General features: G+C 41.3%; 1 protein-coding gene across 9 annotated transcripts in view; it reads right to left on the bottom strand.

Moving 5' to 3' along the window:
• PAPPA2 (pappalysin 2) overlaps positions 1-18448 on the bottom strand; it is a 527743-nt gene that overhangs the window by 218736 nt on the left and 290559 nt on the right. For all 9 annotated transcript variants that reach the window (XM_045048405.1, XM_045048402.1, XM_045048410.1 and 6 more), the window contains one exon: positions 16098-17169. In XM_045048405.1, the coding sequence (XP_044904340.1) occupies positions 16098-17169 (1072 nt within the window). The remainder of the gene's footprint in view (positions 1-16097; positions 17170-18448) is intronic.

Below are 18448 nucleotides of genomic sequence, written 5' to 3'. Positions count from 1 at the left end.
CTCTGTTGACCCTAATCCCCTGCCTACTATACTCTCCCTTCTGGTCTCTATTACCCATCTTTCAAGAACAACTTCAAATCCTATCTCTCCACCCTCCAATGAGTCCTTCCGGTTGGGAGGAGCTGAATATACAAATGATTCTTAGAATGATTTTTCTGGTGAGGGTGTACAGAGTTAATGTTGGGGATAAAGAGGAGGAAGACCAAAAGTAGAAAGACAAATTGGTTAGTTACAGTAGCAACTCAGACTCAGGGGGCCAAAGATTATTAATGACAGCACTTGGCTTTGTTCGACTCAGGATTGCAATTCTATTCATGTATGTCTGTCTCTCCCACCTGAACTCTTTGAAGACAAGGATCATATCCTTTGTGCCCACTACTGTGTATAAAACATAGTAGTCATCCCATAAATATTTGTTAGAAACTGAATGAATTAATGAATAAGTAGACAAATGAACAGAATAAGTGAGAGGCAAAAGAAGACACTGTGACTTTTTAAACATTTCTTCATACTGGCTTCTTGATCAAGTAGGAGACATTACAAATCCGTACTTGATGACGAACAGGCTATTTTACCATCTTGCTCATCACCACTCTCCCCCCAAACTTTGGATGTGTTCCAGGTTGTTGATGTTCCTCATAAAACCTGCTGCCCAGAACTGAGCACAGGCTCCAGACAGAGCCTGATCAGAACTGTGTCTAGAGGGAGCATCTTTTCCAGCCATCAAGCGCTCTATCCCTTTTTAACGGAGTCCAAAATTGTTGGCATACTTTTCATGGCCACATCACACTTCTGCCTCATATGAAGCTTATGCTCATGATTATTTTCACATTGATTGCCGCAAACACAAGTATACACCAGCTTGGTTTATGCGGGGTTTTTTATATCCTAAAATCTAAATTCGTCCCTGTAAATGTTCATGATGTATTGAGCCCAGCATTTACTACTTTAACTTTTTACTTGAAATAATTTTCAATCCCTAACTCTGTCATCGACCTAAATGCTATGACCCCACCTCCAGCTTTATAGCATTCATTCTGTAGGTAATTCTTAGTACCTACTAAGTACTGAACACAGATGGTAGACAGAGGCCTTCCTGAACATAAATCTTGTTGAAAGCATAGTAGAGAAAATGCTCATTGTGCTCAGCTTTGCATTTTTTGTACTTAGGTGAGAGAGAAGTCTAGGAGAGGAGTATGGATCAGGGTGATTAATGTCTTATGCTTTCTGTTTCACGATGACTTCTTTTTCTATATAAGGCATGACCTTGCCCCTGTAAGTTCCACACTGAGATGAATGATTATTTCACATCTCTTTTTCAGTCTTCTGCCCAGTATCTCCTTGGGGATTTCCACTATCTCTTCAAACTCACTGCTGAACCCAATGCAATGTCTCACCAAACAGTTAGGAGGTATTTTTAATTCACAAAGCACTTTCAACAGGTAGTATCTCATTTAAACTTCACACTATCCCTCTGAGGTAGACAGGACAATTAGGCACATCTCCATACCTTCTCCATTGATATCATTCCACTGCTCAAGGCCTCCTGCAACTTCCCACCTCATCAAAAGTAAAAGCTAAAATCCACACAATGGCCTAACAGGCCAGGTGACCTGTCTCCATCAACTAATCTCTGCTTAACTGATCCTACTCCAGCCATGGTAGCTCATTGCTGTTTCCCTCCATCTGAAATAATCTTCCAGATTCTATGTGGCTCACTCCATACTTAACTTGCGCTGTCTGTTCAAATATCATCTTTTCAGTAAGACCTTTCCTGGACACCTGTTATCCTGTTTCCATAGCAAACATTCTCTGTTACCTTTATTCTGCTGAATCTCTCTCCACAGCACTTATCATTTGGCATATCAGGTATTCACTTGTTATTTGTAGACTGTCTTCTCACACTCAACTATAAGCTCCAGGAGGGAGGGGATTTTTTTCCTTCACCACAATATCCACAGTGCCCAAGACAGTGCCTGGGCTAGACTAGGTGCTCAATTAACATTTGCTGAGTATCAACAATATGAATATGAATATAAATGAACAGATGCTTAAATTATGTGACTAAGCTAGAGCTAGGGCTAAAACCCTAGCTCAGTTTTGCTCATTTCTAGTTTCTTATTTCTTTCCACTATGCCACAATAATTTCCATAATCTTTTTCAACCCATTATCCTTGCCTGTGTAGACTACTACAGGAGCTTAGAGACTCACATTCCTGCCTCCAATCTCCCTGGATCATAACACTGATTCTGTATGTTACTTCCAGGTTAGTTTTCTGGAAAATTACTTCCATTTCTGATATAAGGAAATATCTGAAAACAACTCCAACTTCTTCATAAAATGCAAAAATAGATTTTAAATGAATTACAAAGCTAAAAGGAAATTAAGTTATCTTCAGAGTCAACATATAAAGCAAAATAAGAATCTACAAAAGTAAACATTCTCTGAAGCCATTGGGTTCTCTGAGGCTCTGCCCATTCTTAATGCCTTTGAATTTCAGTTTGATGACCTTGTGAAAATCTTGGACAGGAAACAAAATTTAAGGTTTAGTCAAGGTGGGGAGTTTTATGGAAGAACCCCACACAAAGCCAAAACTCTCCAGGATTGTACCATCAGTAAAACAGAGTGCAAAAAAAAAAAAAAAAAAAAAAAAATTAAAGCCCACTTCGTCAAGGGAGACAGCAAGAAAACTTACATTGCCTGATCTTGACTGGATATGGATGCTGAAAATCTCCCCTGGGAAGTCACCACAGTCAACCCTCACAGGTTTGCACCTCAAATTCATAATACTCTATGGTCTTAAAAAACCTCATGCCAATCATAGAAATTTAGTTTTGTGTTATAGTGCCCCAGACAATTGGTAGAAGTAAAAAAGAACAAGACAGATAAAGTTTTAAGGAACATAGGCTCCCAATAAAAAAATTACAAACACAGGGGCACCTGGGTGGCTCCATTGGTTAAGCATCTGACTCTTGATTTTGGTTCGGGTCATGATATCACAGTTCGTGGATTCAAGCCCCCCACTGGGCTCTGTGCTGATAGTGCAGAGCCTGCTTGGGATTCTCTCCCTCTCCCTCTCTGCCCCTCCCCTGCTCTCTCGCTCTCTCTCTGTCTCAAAATAAATAAATAAACCTAAAAAAATCATAAACACAAAGGAAACAAGGCACCATGAACAAGAGCCAGCAGAAATAACAATCAGGCTAGCTTATATAAAATATAGAAGTATGCTTAATATGTTTTTAATTAAATATCTTATTTTGAGGTAATTGCATATTCACATGTACTTGTAAGAAACATTACAGTGTAATACTAAGCACCTGCCATCCAGTTCCTCCCAATGATGACATCTTACAAAACTGTAGGACAATATCACAACCAGGATATTGACATTGGTACAATCCACCAATCTTGTCCAGATTTCCCCACTTTTACTCACACTAATTTATGGGTGTGTTTAGTTTAATGCAATTTTATCACAGGTATTAATTCACGTATCTGTCACTTTAATAGGTTTTTAAAAATAAAAGAGAATATCCAAAGTATGAATAAGTAACAGAAACTGATTCCTAAAATGACTAGTCAGATATGAAAAAGAACTAAATAGAACTTACAAAGATAAAAAGCATACTAATAAAAATTAAAAATTTATTGGTAGGTTCTGAAAGCAAGTTAGCAAAACCTGAAGAAAGGGCCAATGGGGCAATAAATCAAAAATAGTTGCTAAACATGCAACATAGAGAGGCAAAGATGAACAATTGAAGAAGATGTTAAGGTGTAAGCCAATCTGACAATAAATTATATTTTAATAAATAAATAAATAAATAAATAAGTAAAAACAAAAAAAGAGATGTTAAGAGACATGAGTGAAAAAGAGTAATATAAAATTCATAAGAAATCCAGAAGGAGATAATAGAAAAATTATTAAAAGGATGTATTTGAAGAAACATGACTAATAATTTTCCATAAATGATGCTGGCATGAGTGCTTAAATTCAGAAATGATAATAAATCTCAAATGCAATAATAAAGAAAAATCTACATCAAATAACAGTGAAACATATCACAGTGCAGAACACTGAAGGCAAAGAAATGATCTCAGGAAGATATGGTGTGTGTCTATATATAGAGAGAGAGGTCCCAGATATATGTATATATACATATACACATAGTGGAATATTACAAAGCCATCAAAAAGAATGAAATCTTACCATTTGCAATGACATGGATGGAGCCACGATGTATAATGCTAAGTGAAATAAGTCAGAGAAAGACAAATACATTACGATTTCACTCATGTGGAATTTAAGAAACAAAACAGATGAACATAGGGGAAAGGAAGAAAAAGTAATAAAATAAATAAAATAAAATAAAATAAAAGTAAAAATACAATACAATACAATACAATACAATACAATACAATACAATAAAATAAAATAAAATAAAATAAAATAAAATAAAATAAAATAAAATAAGAGATGCAAACCATAATAGACTCTTAAGTATAGAGAACAAACTGGGTTGCTGGAGGGGACGTGAGGGGGAGGGATGGGCTAAATGGGTGATGGGTATTAAGGAGAGCGCTTGTTGTGATGAGCACTGGATGTTATATGTAAGTGATGAATTACTTAATTCTACTCCTGAAACCAATACTACTCTACATGCTAACTACCTTAAATTTAAATAAAATCTTGGGGCAAGGGGAAGAACATCCTAAGAGAAAAGGTAGAATAAATGTAAAGGAATGACAATTGAATAGCTAACTTTTCAACAGCAGTAATGGAAACCAGGAGACTCTGGTATAATAGCTTGGTGAGAGAAAACACATAGCCAATCTAAAATTACATACTTAGCAAAGCTATCTTTTAAGAAGTTTGGTAAAATAAAGGTATTTTCATAGAAATAAAAATTAAGAAAGCATATGACTAGCAAACATTTAATAAAGGAAATCCCAAAAACTGTCTCTCAGGGATGAGCCAAATGATCTCAGAAGGAAGATCTAAAATTCAAGAAGGATGGTAGCTATTAAAACAGATAGATATTAAATGAGATGTTCATCTATCTATTGACCAGCTGATCAATGGATTAATATCTCTATACACAACACGGGGCTCCCAATTGCTCACTGTTCAAATCCTTTAGCCCATCTAAGGGCTTCCCAATATCTTTTCCAATTGTCTCTCTTTCTTACTCTTCCCTAGGAAATTTCCCCTCCTTTCAAGACGTTCTTTTTATAGTGTTCAAAACAGGTTTGCATATGACTATCTATATACACTGGTTCATATTTTTTTCCTTTGCCTTACAAACTCTTTCTCCTGCAGCTTACTAATCATGTTTTAAAGGATCCACCTCTTATATAACATCCTTCCTAAGAATAAGTACACAGTCATTTCCGTTTCCTTTCCCTCATCTTTTCAAGTATACATTCTCCCAGACAATCACTATATAGTTAAAATAAACAAATGTTTATTATACACTCACTATGAGCTACATACCTTGCTAGGCATGTAAGACCCATTCCTGGCACACAATACAGAATGGTGGTTAATAACATAGACTCTGAAGTCAGAGTTCAATCCCTGTTCTGCCACTGCATAATGATAGTTATTTATCTAAATTTCAGTTTTCTTTATATAAAATGGAGGTAATAAAAATATCGACTACTTGGGGAGCTATTGTGAGCACTGAATAAGATAATTCATACAAAGTGCTTTGTTCATTTGTGTGACAGATAGATGATTGATAGATAGATGACAGACATATATCACAGTAAGATATGTACATGCTACTATGAACTAGGTAGTTTACCTGGATTATCCTGACAAATTTAGTTTTGAATTCTAAATCACAAAATCCCGGAAATAAAATTGGCATTAAACTTCTGTGGGAGTTACATTACTAGGAATACCAAGGTCTAAGATCTAAGGAAAAGGACAGTGCCAGAAATGACTGCAGGCATTTCATCTCCGAGAAGACAAAAAACTAGCTCGCTCTACCCAGATTGTTGGCACCAGTTGGGAGAGGACTGCTATCTTAGAACCCCGCTGTCCTGCTCTTTTGCCCACAAATTGCTTGAACTCAAGGCTGGCCAGGAACCTATGACTGCTGGCCTCCAATGTAAAGATGAGTTGGGCTAATTCACACTGACGGCTTCCAGCATTTGAACCAAGATAATGCAAAAGACCGAGGCCAAGGGGCAGTGGGATACGAATCCGAAGAGTTAATGAGATAAAACAGAAGCCAAGACAAGCTGAGTTTAGTTTTAAACTAAAGCTATAAGGGTACGGGAATTCTTAATAATCTAGCAAACTGCTAACAAGACATGAATGTTGCAAATGCACTAAGATTTAGAGAACCCTGCAGCCTCTACTCCTGAAACTGCCCCATCTCTGGGAGCCTTCGAGCTCCACTTCCAGCCCATATGCAATTGTATAACAAATCTTTATTTTTTATTTTTATTTTTTAGTTTACTTGGGTGAGCCTCTCTGTTCCTTACAACCACAAAAGCCCAACTAAAATGTTTGGCAAGAATCTTGGCTAATCTGCGACATCATTTCAAACAGGCTTTATCTGATGGGAAGGCCCTGAACAGTGCTCCCCCCACCCTTTATTTAGAAAAGTGTAAACAGAGGGTAACTGCTATATCCCTTGTGAGGAATCTGTTCTTTATCTCAATCACTGTCTCCTGGCTAATATCTCAATCATCTTACTTCCTGCCTATTGTAGTTGACTTTTTCTCCGACCATCAAAATTTACTCCATGTTTCATACTTTCAGAGCCATATGGGAGCTCTGCTAGTCAAGTAATGAGATAATGAATAAAATGGCTTACAGCCTTTCCCTCCTCAGCTAACATTTTCACACTTTCATGGGTATCTTTAGTTATTTTTACTTACTTCTGAATATGGCAATTCTACCAAAGTAATGAGACCAGTAAAAAGGATTATTCAACTGTGTATTCTGAATAACAATTTTTCAACACAGAGTAGCATACTCTATTGTGCCCAAACCCTTGCCCGACACTGTCATTTCCCCCATGTCATTGATTTTTGATTTATATACTTACTAATTCATTTTAAAAACACCAACTGAGTACTTTCTGTGTTACAAGAAGTATGAACAAAGAGCCTAAGTCTTGTGCAAGAGAGGCAACAATGGGTAATTACAATATAGTATGATCAGTATGTACCTGGACAGGGGTTGGCAAACTTTTTCTGTAAAGGGCCAAATAGTAAATATTTTTTATTTTCTGGGCCACATAGTCTGTTGTAACTACACAACTCTGCCACATGAAAGCAGCCATGAACAACAGTAAACAACCAGATGGGGCTGCATTCCGAAAAAATCTCATTTACAGAAATAGATGATAGACTAATTTGGCCCACAGGCCATAGTTTGGCAACCACCATTCCAAGGTAAGAACATTCTATCCAACAGTTATTTATTGAACACTCTTTGTCTAGTCCTTTTGCTATTCTATGTGCTAGGGTGAAACAGTAACCCAAACATACAAAAACTGCTTCTCTAATGGAACTTAGAGAAGTGGGGAAGATGGACATTAATCAAAACTATATATATATGTGTATACACATATATATACATACATACATATATATACATGTATATACATACATACATACATACATAAATATACACACATGTATATACACATATATATGTGTTTATTTATATATAAATATATATACATATATATTTATCACTAATACACACACATACATATGTATATATATATATATATATATATATGTGTGTGTATATATATATGTATATATACATATGCTAGTGATAAAATCTAAAAAAAGAAATAAAATGAGAAAGACATCATGAGGAGTCAGAAGAGTGTGTGAAATTTTAGATGAGGTCAATGGGGGAGACTGCCCAGAAGGTGACTTTGAAAAAAGACTGGAAGGAAATAGGAAAACTAGCCATGTAGAGATCTAGAGAAAGAATGTTCTAGCAGAGTGGAAAGCCACTGAATAGCTCACGTGGTAGGAGTCTGTCTGTCAAGTCTAGGGACAATGAGAAAGCCTGTGTGGCTGGAATACAGTAAACAAGGGGAGCATGGTAGGCGATGAGGCCACAGAAGTAGCTAGCGACAGATCAGATAGGGCGCTGTAAGTCACAGGAGTGCTACTGGCTTGGACTCTGAATGAGCTGGGAAGCTGCTGGAGAATTCTAGGCAGAGGAATGTCTTGACCTGAGTTATACTAATAGGATTACTCTGGCTACTATGTTAAAAACAGACTGGGGGTGGGGGCGCCTGGGCGGCTCAGTTGGTTAAGCATCCAACTCCTAATTTTGACTCAGGTCACGATCTCACGGTTCATGAGATCGAGCCCCATGTCAGGCTCCGCGATGACAGTGTGGAGCCTGCTTGGGATTCTCTCTCTCTCTCTCTCTCTCTCTCTCTCTCTCTCTCTCTCTCTCTGCCTCTCCCCCACTTGTGCATGCATGCTCTCAAAATAAATAAATAAATAAATAAATAAATAAATAAATAAATAAATAAATATTTTTAAAAAAACAGACTGGGATGGAGAAGCACGAAAAACATGGGTGAGACCAGTTAGGAGGCTACTGTAATAATACAGGTGAGAGACAATGGGGTCAGAGCAGAGTGGTGGCAGTAGGCGGAATGAGAAGTGATACAAACGACACAGCTCATTGCTATCTGAGGACAAAGGAATGGTCTCAAGAAGGAAGAAGTGAGATCTTTACTGAGACTTGAAGGATAAGTAGGCATCATCCAAGTGTCAAGCGAAGGAGCCCGATCCCTGTCTGCAGACAGAGCTCCTGATGAGAAGTGAGAGGCACAGTGGGGTTCAGGGAATTAATGAGTGAGAAGCTTCCTCCAGGGAGTGACACCCGATGAAACACATCCTCAGAAAAACCTCTGATGCTATCTGTTCCACCCTCTCCCCAACCTACCGCTCTGGGTCAAGGGGGAAGACCCACCAACAAGATTTAACTTTCCTCCAGTTACTAAAGTAACATCCAAACAGGGTTCCCAGAGAGACAGAGAAAGAAAACACATTTGTTGTACGTGTGCAGCCGTCTTTCAGATTCCTAGGCATAAATTCTAGGAAGGGATCCCTAAGTGAAATCATCTGAGACAGACTGGCATCTGACCACGTACCAGGGCCAGCGCCCCAACTCCTAGGAAAATGCCCAAGTATCTTGAACAACTGAAGGTGGTTGCAGACTAGGGTCTCTCCTAAAAATTTTCTAAGAGGAAATATTTTTAACCCAGACATACCACATGGCTCTCTCACAAGTCTGTCTATTTGGCTAGGAAATAACCACAAAAACGAGAAAAACAACCTCTCCTCACTTACCTGGGGAGAAAAGTTCACTGAGCCAGGTGAACAGAAAAACGATGGATTCCATTGACCCTACAACAGGGTACCAGGTGGGACTGTGGAGAAAGTGGCCCATAGGAGAACAAACAGGAGACATTTCTATTTGTCGGCAGACTTTTTAAGTTGACCTGTGAAGCTGTTTTCTTGTCTCCTCCCTGCTATTCTCTTTGCTGGGAGTTGGAGTGGGAGAAGGTGAGACTCATCTCTTGAGAGCTTACACTGCTTTTGCATTTCGAAGGGGAGGGATTGAGAGGTTTCCTTGTTTTGTTTTAAACTTTCTCCTCCATCATTTCTTTTCTCTCTGTCCTCTTCTACGCCTTATGCTTATTTTCCGTGTGTGTGTGTGTGTGTGTGTGTGTGTGTGTGTGTGTGTTTGGCTCCAGGGAACTTTGAATCCCAACTTCAAAAGAAACCTATAATGAAGCCTGGCTGATGTTTAACAGACCCGCCACTGCAGGGGCCCAGCCCAACCACTCCTCTGGCTCCACAGCCACAGAGGGTGAGTGAACAGAGCACGGCTAATCCCGAGTATCCAAGTCTGTGCAGCGGCACCGATTCCTCCACCTGTTCCCTCTGATGGCACATGCATCTGCCCTCCTGTCCCCAGACACAAACTCTACCGTGTCCAAGGGCAGACGCCATGCTCGGCCGCGCCTGCAGGGCACCTCCCCGCCCACCCTCCCGAGGACCTTACAGAGGGAGGTGTGCCATGTTCTAGCACTGCCACGTGCAGCAGTTCTGCTCAAACCCCCCCCAAGTGCCAAAACTCAGGGAATGAGGCAGAAAAGAGACAGTGAGTCACCAACACACAGAGACCTCAGCCCACCGCAGGCTTCTGCAAACAAACGCACAGCAGCCTGTTTTCTGCTTCAAAGCATGGTCAGGCGATGGGTGATTGCTCCCTTAAACTATGCACAGCCATTTGTTTTTCTTTGTTTTTATTTTAGTTTATTTTTCTCCCTGTGATAATGGTATCATGAGATCTGACACACAGAATCCAAAATGGAGAGGCAAGCACGTTGTTGCACCCTTGACTGGATACTAAGCTCAATTCTGAAATGTAAAGGAGAGAGAGGGCAGGGGATGGAATGGTGTTCAGCAGCAAAGAGCCTTTCATCTCTGAGACATAATTTTAGAGAGGAAAATAACAGAAACAAGTCATGACCAAAAAGAAGCTGAAGCTTGCAAAGGTCAGGGAAGCTCGAGTTTCCCTTAAGACATAGAGATTCCCTTGGCTTGGCTTCCGAGGACACACCATAGGGAGTGGCCCATGACATTTGTGATTTTATTAGGTGGGCTCTCCACCCCCTTTCTTCCCTCAGCTCTTGTAGACGCTCTCCCAGGGTGGCTACTATGTACAAAGAGACATCTGGCCTGTGTAGCCTTCCTTACCCATTAGCCAAGTTCCTCTATCTTGATAATCTGTTCAGCTGGCTGGGTAACGTATCTATAATTCATATCTCCTTCTGACCAGCCCAAGTCTGATAAATACCCTCCCTTTGATAGGCCCATCTGGGTTACAGATGTTTGGATGCTGGATTCCTCAGGCTCTCTGCTCCTCTCAGAGCCTTTGGGAGAGGAACTCCTTTGGGCTAGATTTCTTGCTGAGGGTGGGGAAAGGGAGAACATTGAGTAGGACTTGAAAAATGAGGAAGATTGTTCATATGCCAATCATTGTCCATGCATGTTAGTAATCTATCTGTAGGTGTGTCCTCCACTATAGCATCTGTTGAAATTGGACCCCTTCAAAGTCACAGTATAATGGAGTTGTGAGCTTGAGCTCTGTGATTTAATTGTAATAATAGGACGCTATATATGAGTAATTTAGAGACAACCACTAACTCAACCAAGTCACAGACTCTTGTAGAAATCCAGAGCTCTACGTCCCTATGAATCTGAAGTCCTTTCAAATGACCCAAGCAATATTTCTAACAGGAAAGCAGTCTGCACCCCATATTCTGCTTTTTTTTAAAGTTTTATTTATTTCTTTTGAGAGAGACAGAGATAGCATGAGTGAAGAAGGGGCAGAGAGAGAGGGAGAGGGAGAATCCCAAGCAGGCTCCACACTGCCTGAGCAGAGCCCAATGCAGGGCTCAAACCCACGAAACTGCAAGATCATGACCTGAGCTGAAATCAAGAGTCAGATGCTTAACAGACTGAGCCACCCAGGCGCCCCTCCATATTCTGCTTTTAGTGCCTTGGCCTGCTTTTAATTTTGATAAAATTAAATCCAGGGAATGTTGACAAAATTACTAAAACTCTCCACTAAGTTGTTAGCACCTACTCTTTATGTATTCTTTATATTTGTTCCTCTGCTTAGCTCATTGTGTCTGGCACATCACAGGACCTTGATTAATTGTTTTTCAAAATATGGCTCTTTCCAGTAAGAGTCATTAAAGACACTCAATATTTTTAATAATAAAATTCAGCATAAGGAATACAAGGCAGAGGATAGAGGGAGGAAAAGTTTTTATGTGAAATAAACATAAGGGAGTTGGAAAAGAGAAGTTCTCCTCTCCACTATGCAGATTTCTTCCTCCAAAAGATGAAATTCAGAGCTAATTATCCTTTTTTAGATCATGATAAGTAAAGATCCAAAAGTGTGGTTCCTATTGTGAACAAGCACTAGACATTTGAGGAAATCTACCAGCATGAAAGACAGATATAAACTAAGGGGGGGGGGAGCAGATAAAAGTTGACTACTGATGAATCAGATAGAGTGCACGGGGAAAAAAGAATCACAATAAATCTTATTTTTAGCCTCAAAAAAATTCGCATCCTTAAAATAAAAATGGATTGAAATAGAAAGTCAAAGAATAAGAAGGTCTTAAAAATATGATTGCTAAAATAAAAAATTCAACAGAAGAGCTGGAAGATAAACTAAAGGAAATCTCCAAAAAAAAAAAGAACAAAAGAACAGTTACAACATATGAGAGAAAAAAGACAGAGAATAGATTCAGAAGATTCATCCTCAGGAGTTTCAAGGGGGAAAAAAGAGGACAGAGGAAACCGAATAAAGCAGTATCAATGTAATAATTTGACAAAATTTGCCAGAGGTAAGGGCATAAGTGCCCAGATCAAAAAGACCACTGAGCGCTCAACTGAAGAAAAAATTGTTTAAAATACCATAAAATCCCTCAAGTGACAAGGCCAAGATTCTAAACAACTTTTAAAAGGAAACAACAATTCCACCTCTAAAAAGACAAACCATTATGAAAAGAGAAGCGAGAGGCAGCTAATGAATTTTTTTTCAAAAACCTGAGAAGAAAGGTTTTCTGACCCAAAATTTTACCCCAAGGCAAACCTATTGATTTTGTGCAAAGGCAAAACAAAAACACTTCAAGAAATGTTTTTCAGAGAAAAGTTACCTAAAACATTCTTTCTTAGAAAGTTACTTAAGGATATTTTCCAGGAAAAGAAGATTGTAAGTTAAGTGTCTGGTAAGGTAAGGTAATCGGGACATGGTGGCTCCAATCCAAAAAGCAGCAAAGGGCATTTCTGAGATGACAACTGTGTAGCAGACTTAGATAACTGGTAAAGATTGGAAGAGAGAGAAAAATAGAATAACCTAGAAGGAAGAGCTCCAGAAGAGTGTAAAAAAAAAAAACCAAAAAAACAAAACATTATATAGATTAGTTGATAAGATAATTGAGACTATCAAAAATGATGGAAGGGTCACCTGGGTAGCTCAGTTGGTGAAGCGTCCAAATCTCGGTTTCCACTCAGGTCATGATCTGACGGTTTGTGGGTTCGAGCCCTGCATCGGTTTTTGAGCTGACTGCATGGAGCCTGCTTGGGATTTTCTCTCTCTCCCTCTCTCTCTGCCCCTGACCTGCTCACTCACTCTCATTCTCTCTCACACAATAAATAAATAAACTTAAAAAATATTTTTAAAAATGATGGAAGGAAGAAAGGGAAAAAAAGAGAGACTCAACAGGTAGGGTGGCGGCGGGGGGAGGGGGGGTTGGGGAAGGAAGCTATGCCAGAAAGGAAATATAATAATAGAATCATAGTTTGTTCTACAGCGAAAGAAAGAAAGAAGGAAAGAAGGAAAGAAGGAAAGAAAGAAAGAAAGAAAGAAAGAAAGAAAGAAAGAAAGAAAGAAAGAAAGAAAGAAAGGAAGGAAAGAAAGAAAAGAAAGAAAAAGAAATCATAGCCATGATGTTGTAAATATATATAACTGATTCAACTAAAGATAGTAAAAGAACTATATTGGAAATATGGAGGGGAGAAGAAGGAGACAATATAAGAGTCAAAGTCTCCTCTTTATCATAAGAGAAAGCTAATGCACAATGTTTAAAGCCAATGAATCAAGTAATATAAATACAATATTTGGAGGTACGGAGGTAAGTACCAAAAGAGACAGGTAAAATAATCAAATATGGGAGCAAGGCTAGAGGGGAGAGAAAGATGGGAAAAATTAGGCAGGGGGCTGTCATCCCTATGTTTTCTAGTACAATTTGGTTTTGTATCCATGAGCATGTATTACTTTGATTTAAATATTTTTAACTATCAAAAAGGCACAAACAGTTCCTTTTATTCCACAAAGTGATGGTCTGAAACATGTCTGGGTCTAGAGCTAGAAAGAGATCGGTTGCCATGGCAACTCTGCAGCAGTAAGGGGAATACGTTATAAACACCTAGTTAAGGGTAGTGGCTGTAGGTGTTCAGAGACATAAAGGGACACTCAAGAATGATGTCCGGTACCTGGAATAACGCTCTCAGTCATGACAGTGGGTTGCTGTAATCAGTGAGTGAGGAGGAAAAATGAGAACAAGCCAGATTTCTCCGTCTCTCCAGAGAGTTGAATCCACTGTCATTAGTGAGGTTTAGCTTCTGCTTAAGGTTATCAAAAATCTAAAAACCAAACCCAAACAGAATCTTTCTTATGTGAGTATTTCTGGGAATGTGATCAATTCCCCTTATTATTACTATATAAACAAAGGCTTCCCATCTGTCAGGTCTAATTATGACAATAATAACTAATGTTAGATTAGGACAGCTTTTTAACACTGAAAACTTCAGTCACCAAAGCACTTCTCTATCCCTGATTTCATCTGACTCACCAAATAGCCCGAGGATATAGGTAAGGCAAAGTAACACTGCAATCATGCTCTTTTTTACCGACAACACATCGGAGTTTCAGAAAGTGACTTGCACAGTTTATATAGCTAGCGGAGCAAGGGCTCTAGAATTCAACTGTGTCCCGATTCTGAATTTTATACTCAATATTTGATATCACATGCCTCAACTACAAGCCGACCTACTAATCGGTGTTAACTGACTGCCCCCACACAGGGCTACCATGAATTACTCTGCAAATCGTGGCCAACAAACACAAAGGCAGCCATTCAGGTATTGGGTGGGAGCTGAGACCCACTCTTCCCACCTTTCACCAACACTACACCCTAGTTCAGAGGTGAGCCTTTTCATAATTTGTACAAAGGTACCAGTTATGTAATGAGGAAGCCCTGCCCACATACACCAATTAACAAGTTTACCACCTCCCTCCCTCCTTTCTTACCTCCCTGTAACACTCACCAACCCCTGCATTGACCATCAAATGGAAATCCTCATATTGACTTCTGTCTCACAACAGAAGACACATCAAATCCGTTAATTCATTAAAATAAACATGAGACAAACAACTGTATGTCAGGGCTGTTCTAGGCACGAGGTCTGTAGTGGTTAACAAGGGCCCTGATCTCATGGAGCTGATGTTTCAAGCAAAGGAGAGACAAACCAACATAAGAAAAACATAAGAAGGGATGAGTGTGACATACAGAATTAAATTAGTTGACATAATAGTGACTGAATAGCTTACTTAAATGAGGGGAAATCAGGAAAGTCCTCTCCAGGAGGTTCCATTTAAGTCGATATTGAAATGACAAGAGAAAATCCACCCAAGGAAGATCAGGGGAAAGAGGATTCCAAGAAAATGAAAAGCCCTGGGGCGAAAACAAGCTTGATCCATTCAGCAGGCACGCACGGGAGAGAGTCAGGGTGGCTGTGCAGTGAGGATGGTGAGTGTGGCTGGGGGAAGAAGCTAGGCGAGTAGGCAGGGGTCAGGTTGTAGCAGAGCCCGTGAGCCAGGTGGGGAATCCGGATTCTATTCTAAGTAGAGTGGGGACAAAGAAATTAAGAAGGGGAGTAATGGGTTCCGATCCACCTTTCACAAAGGCTCTTTCTGGATGTTGTGTGGGGAATGGAATCTGATGGGGAACAGAGGAAGACTGTGGTCGCCTTAAGGAGACGTGGTGTTGGTTGTGGGGTGTCTCGTGGCCCTGAGGCTGCTCAACTGTTCAAGCTGCACCAGAGACTACACGCACATGAGACCTCTTCCCGGATCTCTGTTACTCTCTTGGGAGCCTAAGACTACAGAAAGAACGATCGTGGATGGTTGGTGCTGACTGGTGTCTACCGAAGTTTACCTTATTCACTCTCTGCAGATCCCCTTGCTTCCTCGGGTAGACTAAGTTGTTTGGCTTTCCTGTGCCTCAAGCAGCTGGTGTGTACACCTTCGGGCACACTTTACACCATGCACATGTCGTCTGCTCCACAGAAAACGAGTTCTGGGAGGGCTGTCGGTTGTCCTCGCCATCCCTGTGTCCCTAATTACCTGACACCTAGTACTTCGCAAAAACGCAATCATTAACGTCCGGTGGGACGTGTAATGTGAGAAATGCATCTCATGAGCAGGACACCCCAAGCCCCAGTCCCTTACCTCTTGGGTGAGTCGGGGTCAAAGCAGGTCTTGTGCACATCGGCCACCTCGGGGTCGCAGCAGTCCCCGTCGTCAAAGTCGTTCAGCATGTTGTTGCACTCCACGTGGCAGAGCCCGTCCCTGCGGTTCCAGGAGTAGCACCGGCCATGTAGGCGGCAGTCGCCACCGTCATAGCCTGTGAGTGGGTGCTCACACTCAGGGTCACAGTGGTCATTGCCAATCTTGCTGGGCTCGCAGTTCACAAGCACAACCCGGTGGCGCAGGGTGGAGTTGTGGACCTGGTGGACGCTCAGCTGCCAGCTGATGTTGTAGCGGCTGAAGGCATGGTTCAGCGCCTTGTGCTGCCGGCTGATCTGCTCCTCGCTCACGGTGGGGTTCAGGCCCTCATCGTCACAGATGTTTACCACTCGGTAGCGGATCACCTTCTCTCCCTGGAGGGGCCGGTGCCCGTTGTAGTGGGAGATCAGTTCCACGTTGTCACAAGCCGTCCGTCCACAGAGTGGGGGCTTCAGAGGTGACACAATCTCAGGCTCAGGCTCAAAGCCATGCAGAACCTCACGCCGTGGGAACTCCCCATCTCTAAAGGGGGCCCACTGTTCTTCCAAGGGCTCAAAACTGGCTGTCAGGATGAGGGAGGCCAATTCTTCCACTCCAGCTGGACGCTGAGGACTGTGCCGGAGATGGCTTTGCGGGAGGGCGGTCGACCAGAAGACCAGGGTGCCCAGGTGTCCACGAAAATAGCGGCCGTCCTCAGAGCTATCCCCCCCCAGAAGCAAAGAGCGACAGGATGCCATGAAGGGGCTGTTCAGGGGACCAGATTGCTCTGGGCTACTGGCCACCTGAGTGCCATCCACATACAGAGCCATACGATGTCCATCATAGGTGGCTGCCACGTGTGTCCATGTGCCTGGTTGGTAGCGACTGTTGCCAGTCACAATGGTGGCTTTCTTCACACGGTCGGTGCGAAGGGAGAAGAAGAAGCGAGCGTCTCGCCTTCCTATGTCCTTCCCTGAGCGGATCCCTAGGGCCCAGCCCTTGTCACTGACAGTGTGGGAGCAGTTATCAAACACACCTGGGAAAGAAGGAAGAATCGAGGGGAGAAATACCAGATACAAAGGGGATGGAGAAAGGGAGAAGAAAACCCATATAAATAGCAAGAATGTAGGTTTTTAGGGGGAAAAAAATAAGTGATACAGATTCCCCACCTGAGATGCCTATCCAGTAACCCAGAGCAGGCCACTCAGGCAACTTCGTTCCCCAGAAGGAATCTGACTTGACATGTGATCCAATTTAACTCATTCTGGTATTTTTCAGTCATCAGAATAGAAGCGAAAAAGACGATGTCTAATGCAAGTGATAAATGTGCTCTAGAATTTGTCACAAATGTTCCTCGTGCTGAGTCCACATCTTCCCCCCACTTCCTCAGAAGCCACAGGGTGGGGGCAGTCACAGTTTCTAGGAAAAATGGTCATCTCCCACTCCCTCAAAAGGTCCTTTGTTCTCATTTGAATACTGAAATGATGATTCTCACAGGGGACAGGAAGGAGTTGGTGAACCGGGAAGTCTCTCAGAGAACACTGTAACAGACACCATTCCTAGCCCACTATCCCCTCTAGTGCAAGGACACCCATCCACAGTGAACAACTGTTCCCCAGCACTGCCCCGCAGTCCCAGGCCGAAAAGAACAGTCAAGGCAGTTATAAGAATGATTGTTCTATAACCGGTGATGCCCACCACAGTACAGAAGTGAAACTCTACAGGATAAATGAAGCTGAAGTTCCACACCACACACTACTTGACCACCTTACTTACTGAATAAACAAAGAGGGGGATGCTTGGAGACAGCTAGATCGTCAATGTGTTGGAAGCAGGAAAAAGGAGTCAGATAGAACACAACCACATATAAAAGAGGAATCCCGAAGGCAATTTGGACACCTTGAATATTCCCAGCAACCCATCTGCAGTTACGAACCCACCATCCCTTCCCAGAACCTCTCCTACTACTAGTATGTAGGTAGAGTCTTGGGAGCAAACTTTACTTGTAAGTTACACAGAGGCAGTATATTCACGTAAGAAATGCTTAATAAACATTTCTTTAAATAATGAATAAATGAGGGGCGCCTGGGTGGCTCAGTTGGTTCAGCATCTGACTTCAGTTCAGGTCATGATCTCTCAGTTCATGAGTTCAAGCCCCGCATCAGGCTCTGTGCTGACAGCTCAGAGTCTGGAGCTTACTTTGGATTCTATGTCTCCTGCTCTCTCTGCCTCAACCTCTGCTTGTGTTCTCTCTCTCTCTCAAAAATAAATGTGCATTCAAAAAAAAATGTCTAAAAAAATGAATAAATGATGAA

This window comes from Felis catus, chromosome F1 (genome assembly GCF_018350175.1).
Source record: "Felis catus isolate Fca126 chromosome F1, F.catus_Fca126_mat1.0, whole genome shotgun sequence".
Classification (NCBI taxonomy): domain Eukaryota; kingdom Metazoa; phylum Chordata; class Mammalia; order Carnivora; family Felidae; genus Felis; species Felis catus.
The sequence above is the reverse complement of the archived record's forward strand: the minus strand, read 5'-3'. Positions and strand labels throughout refer to the sequence as shown.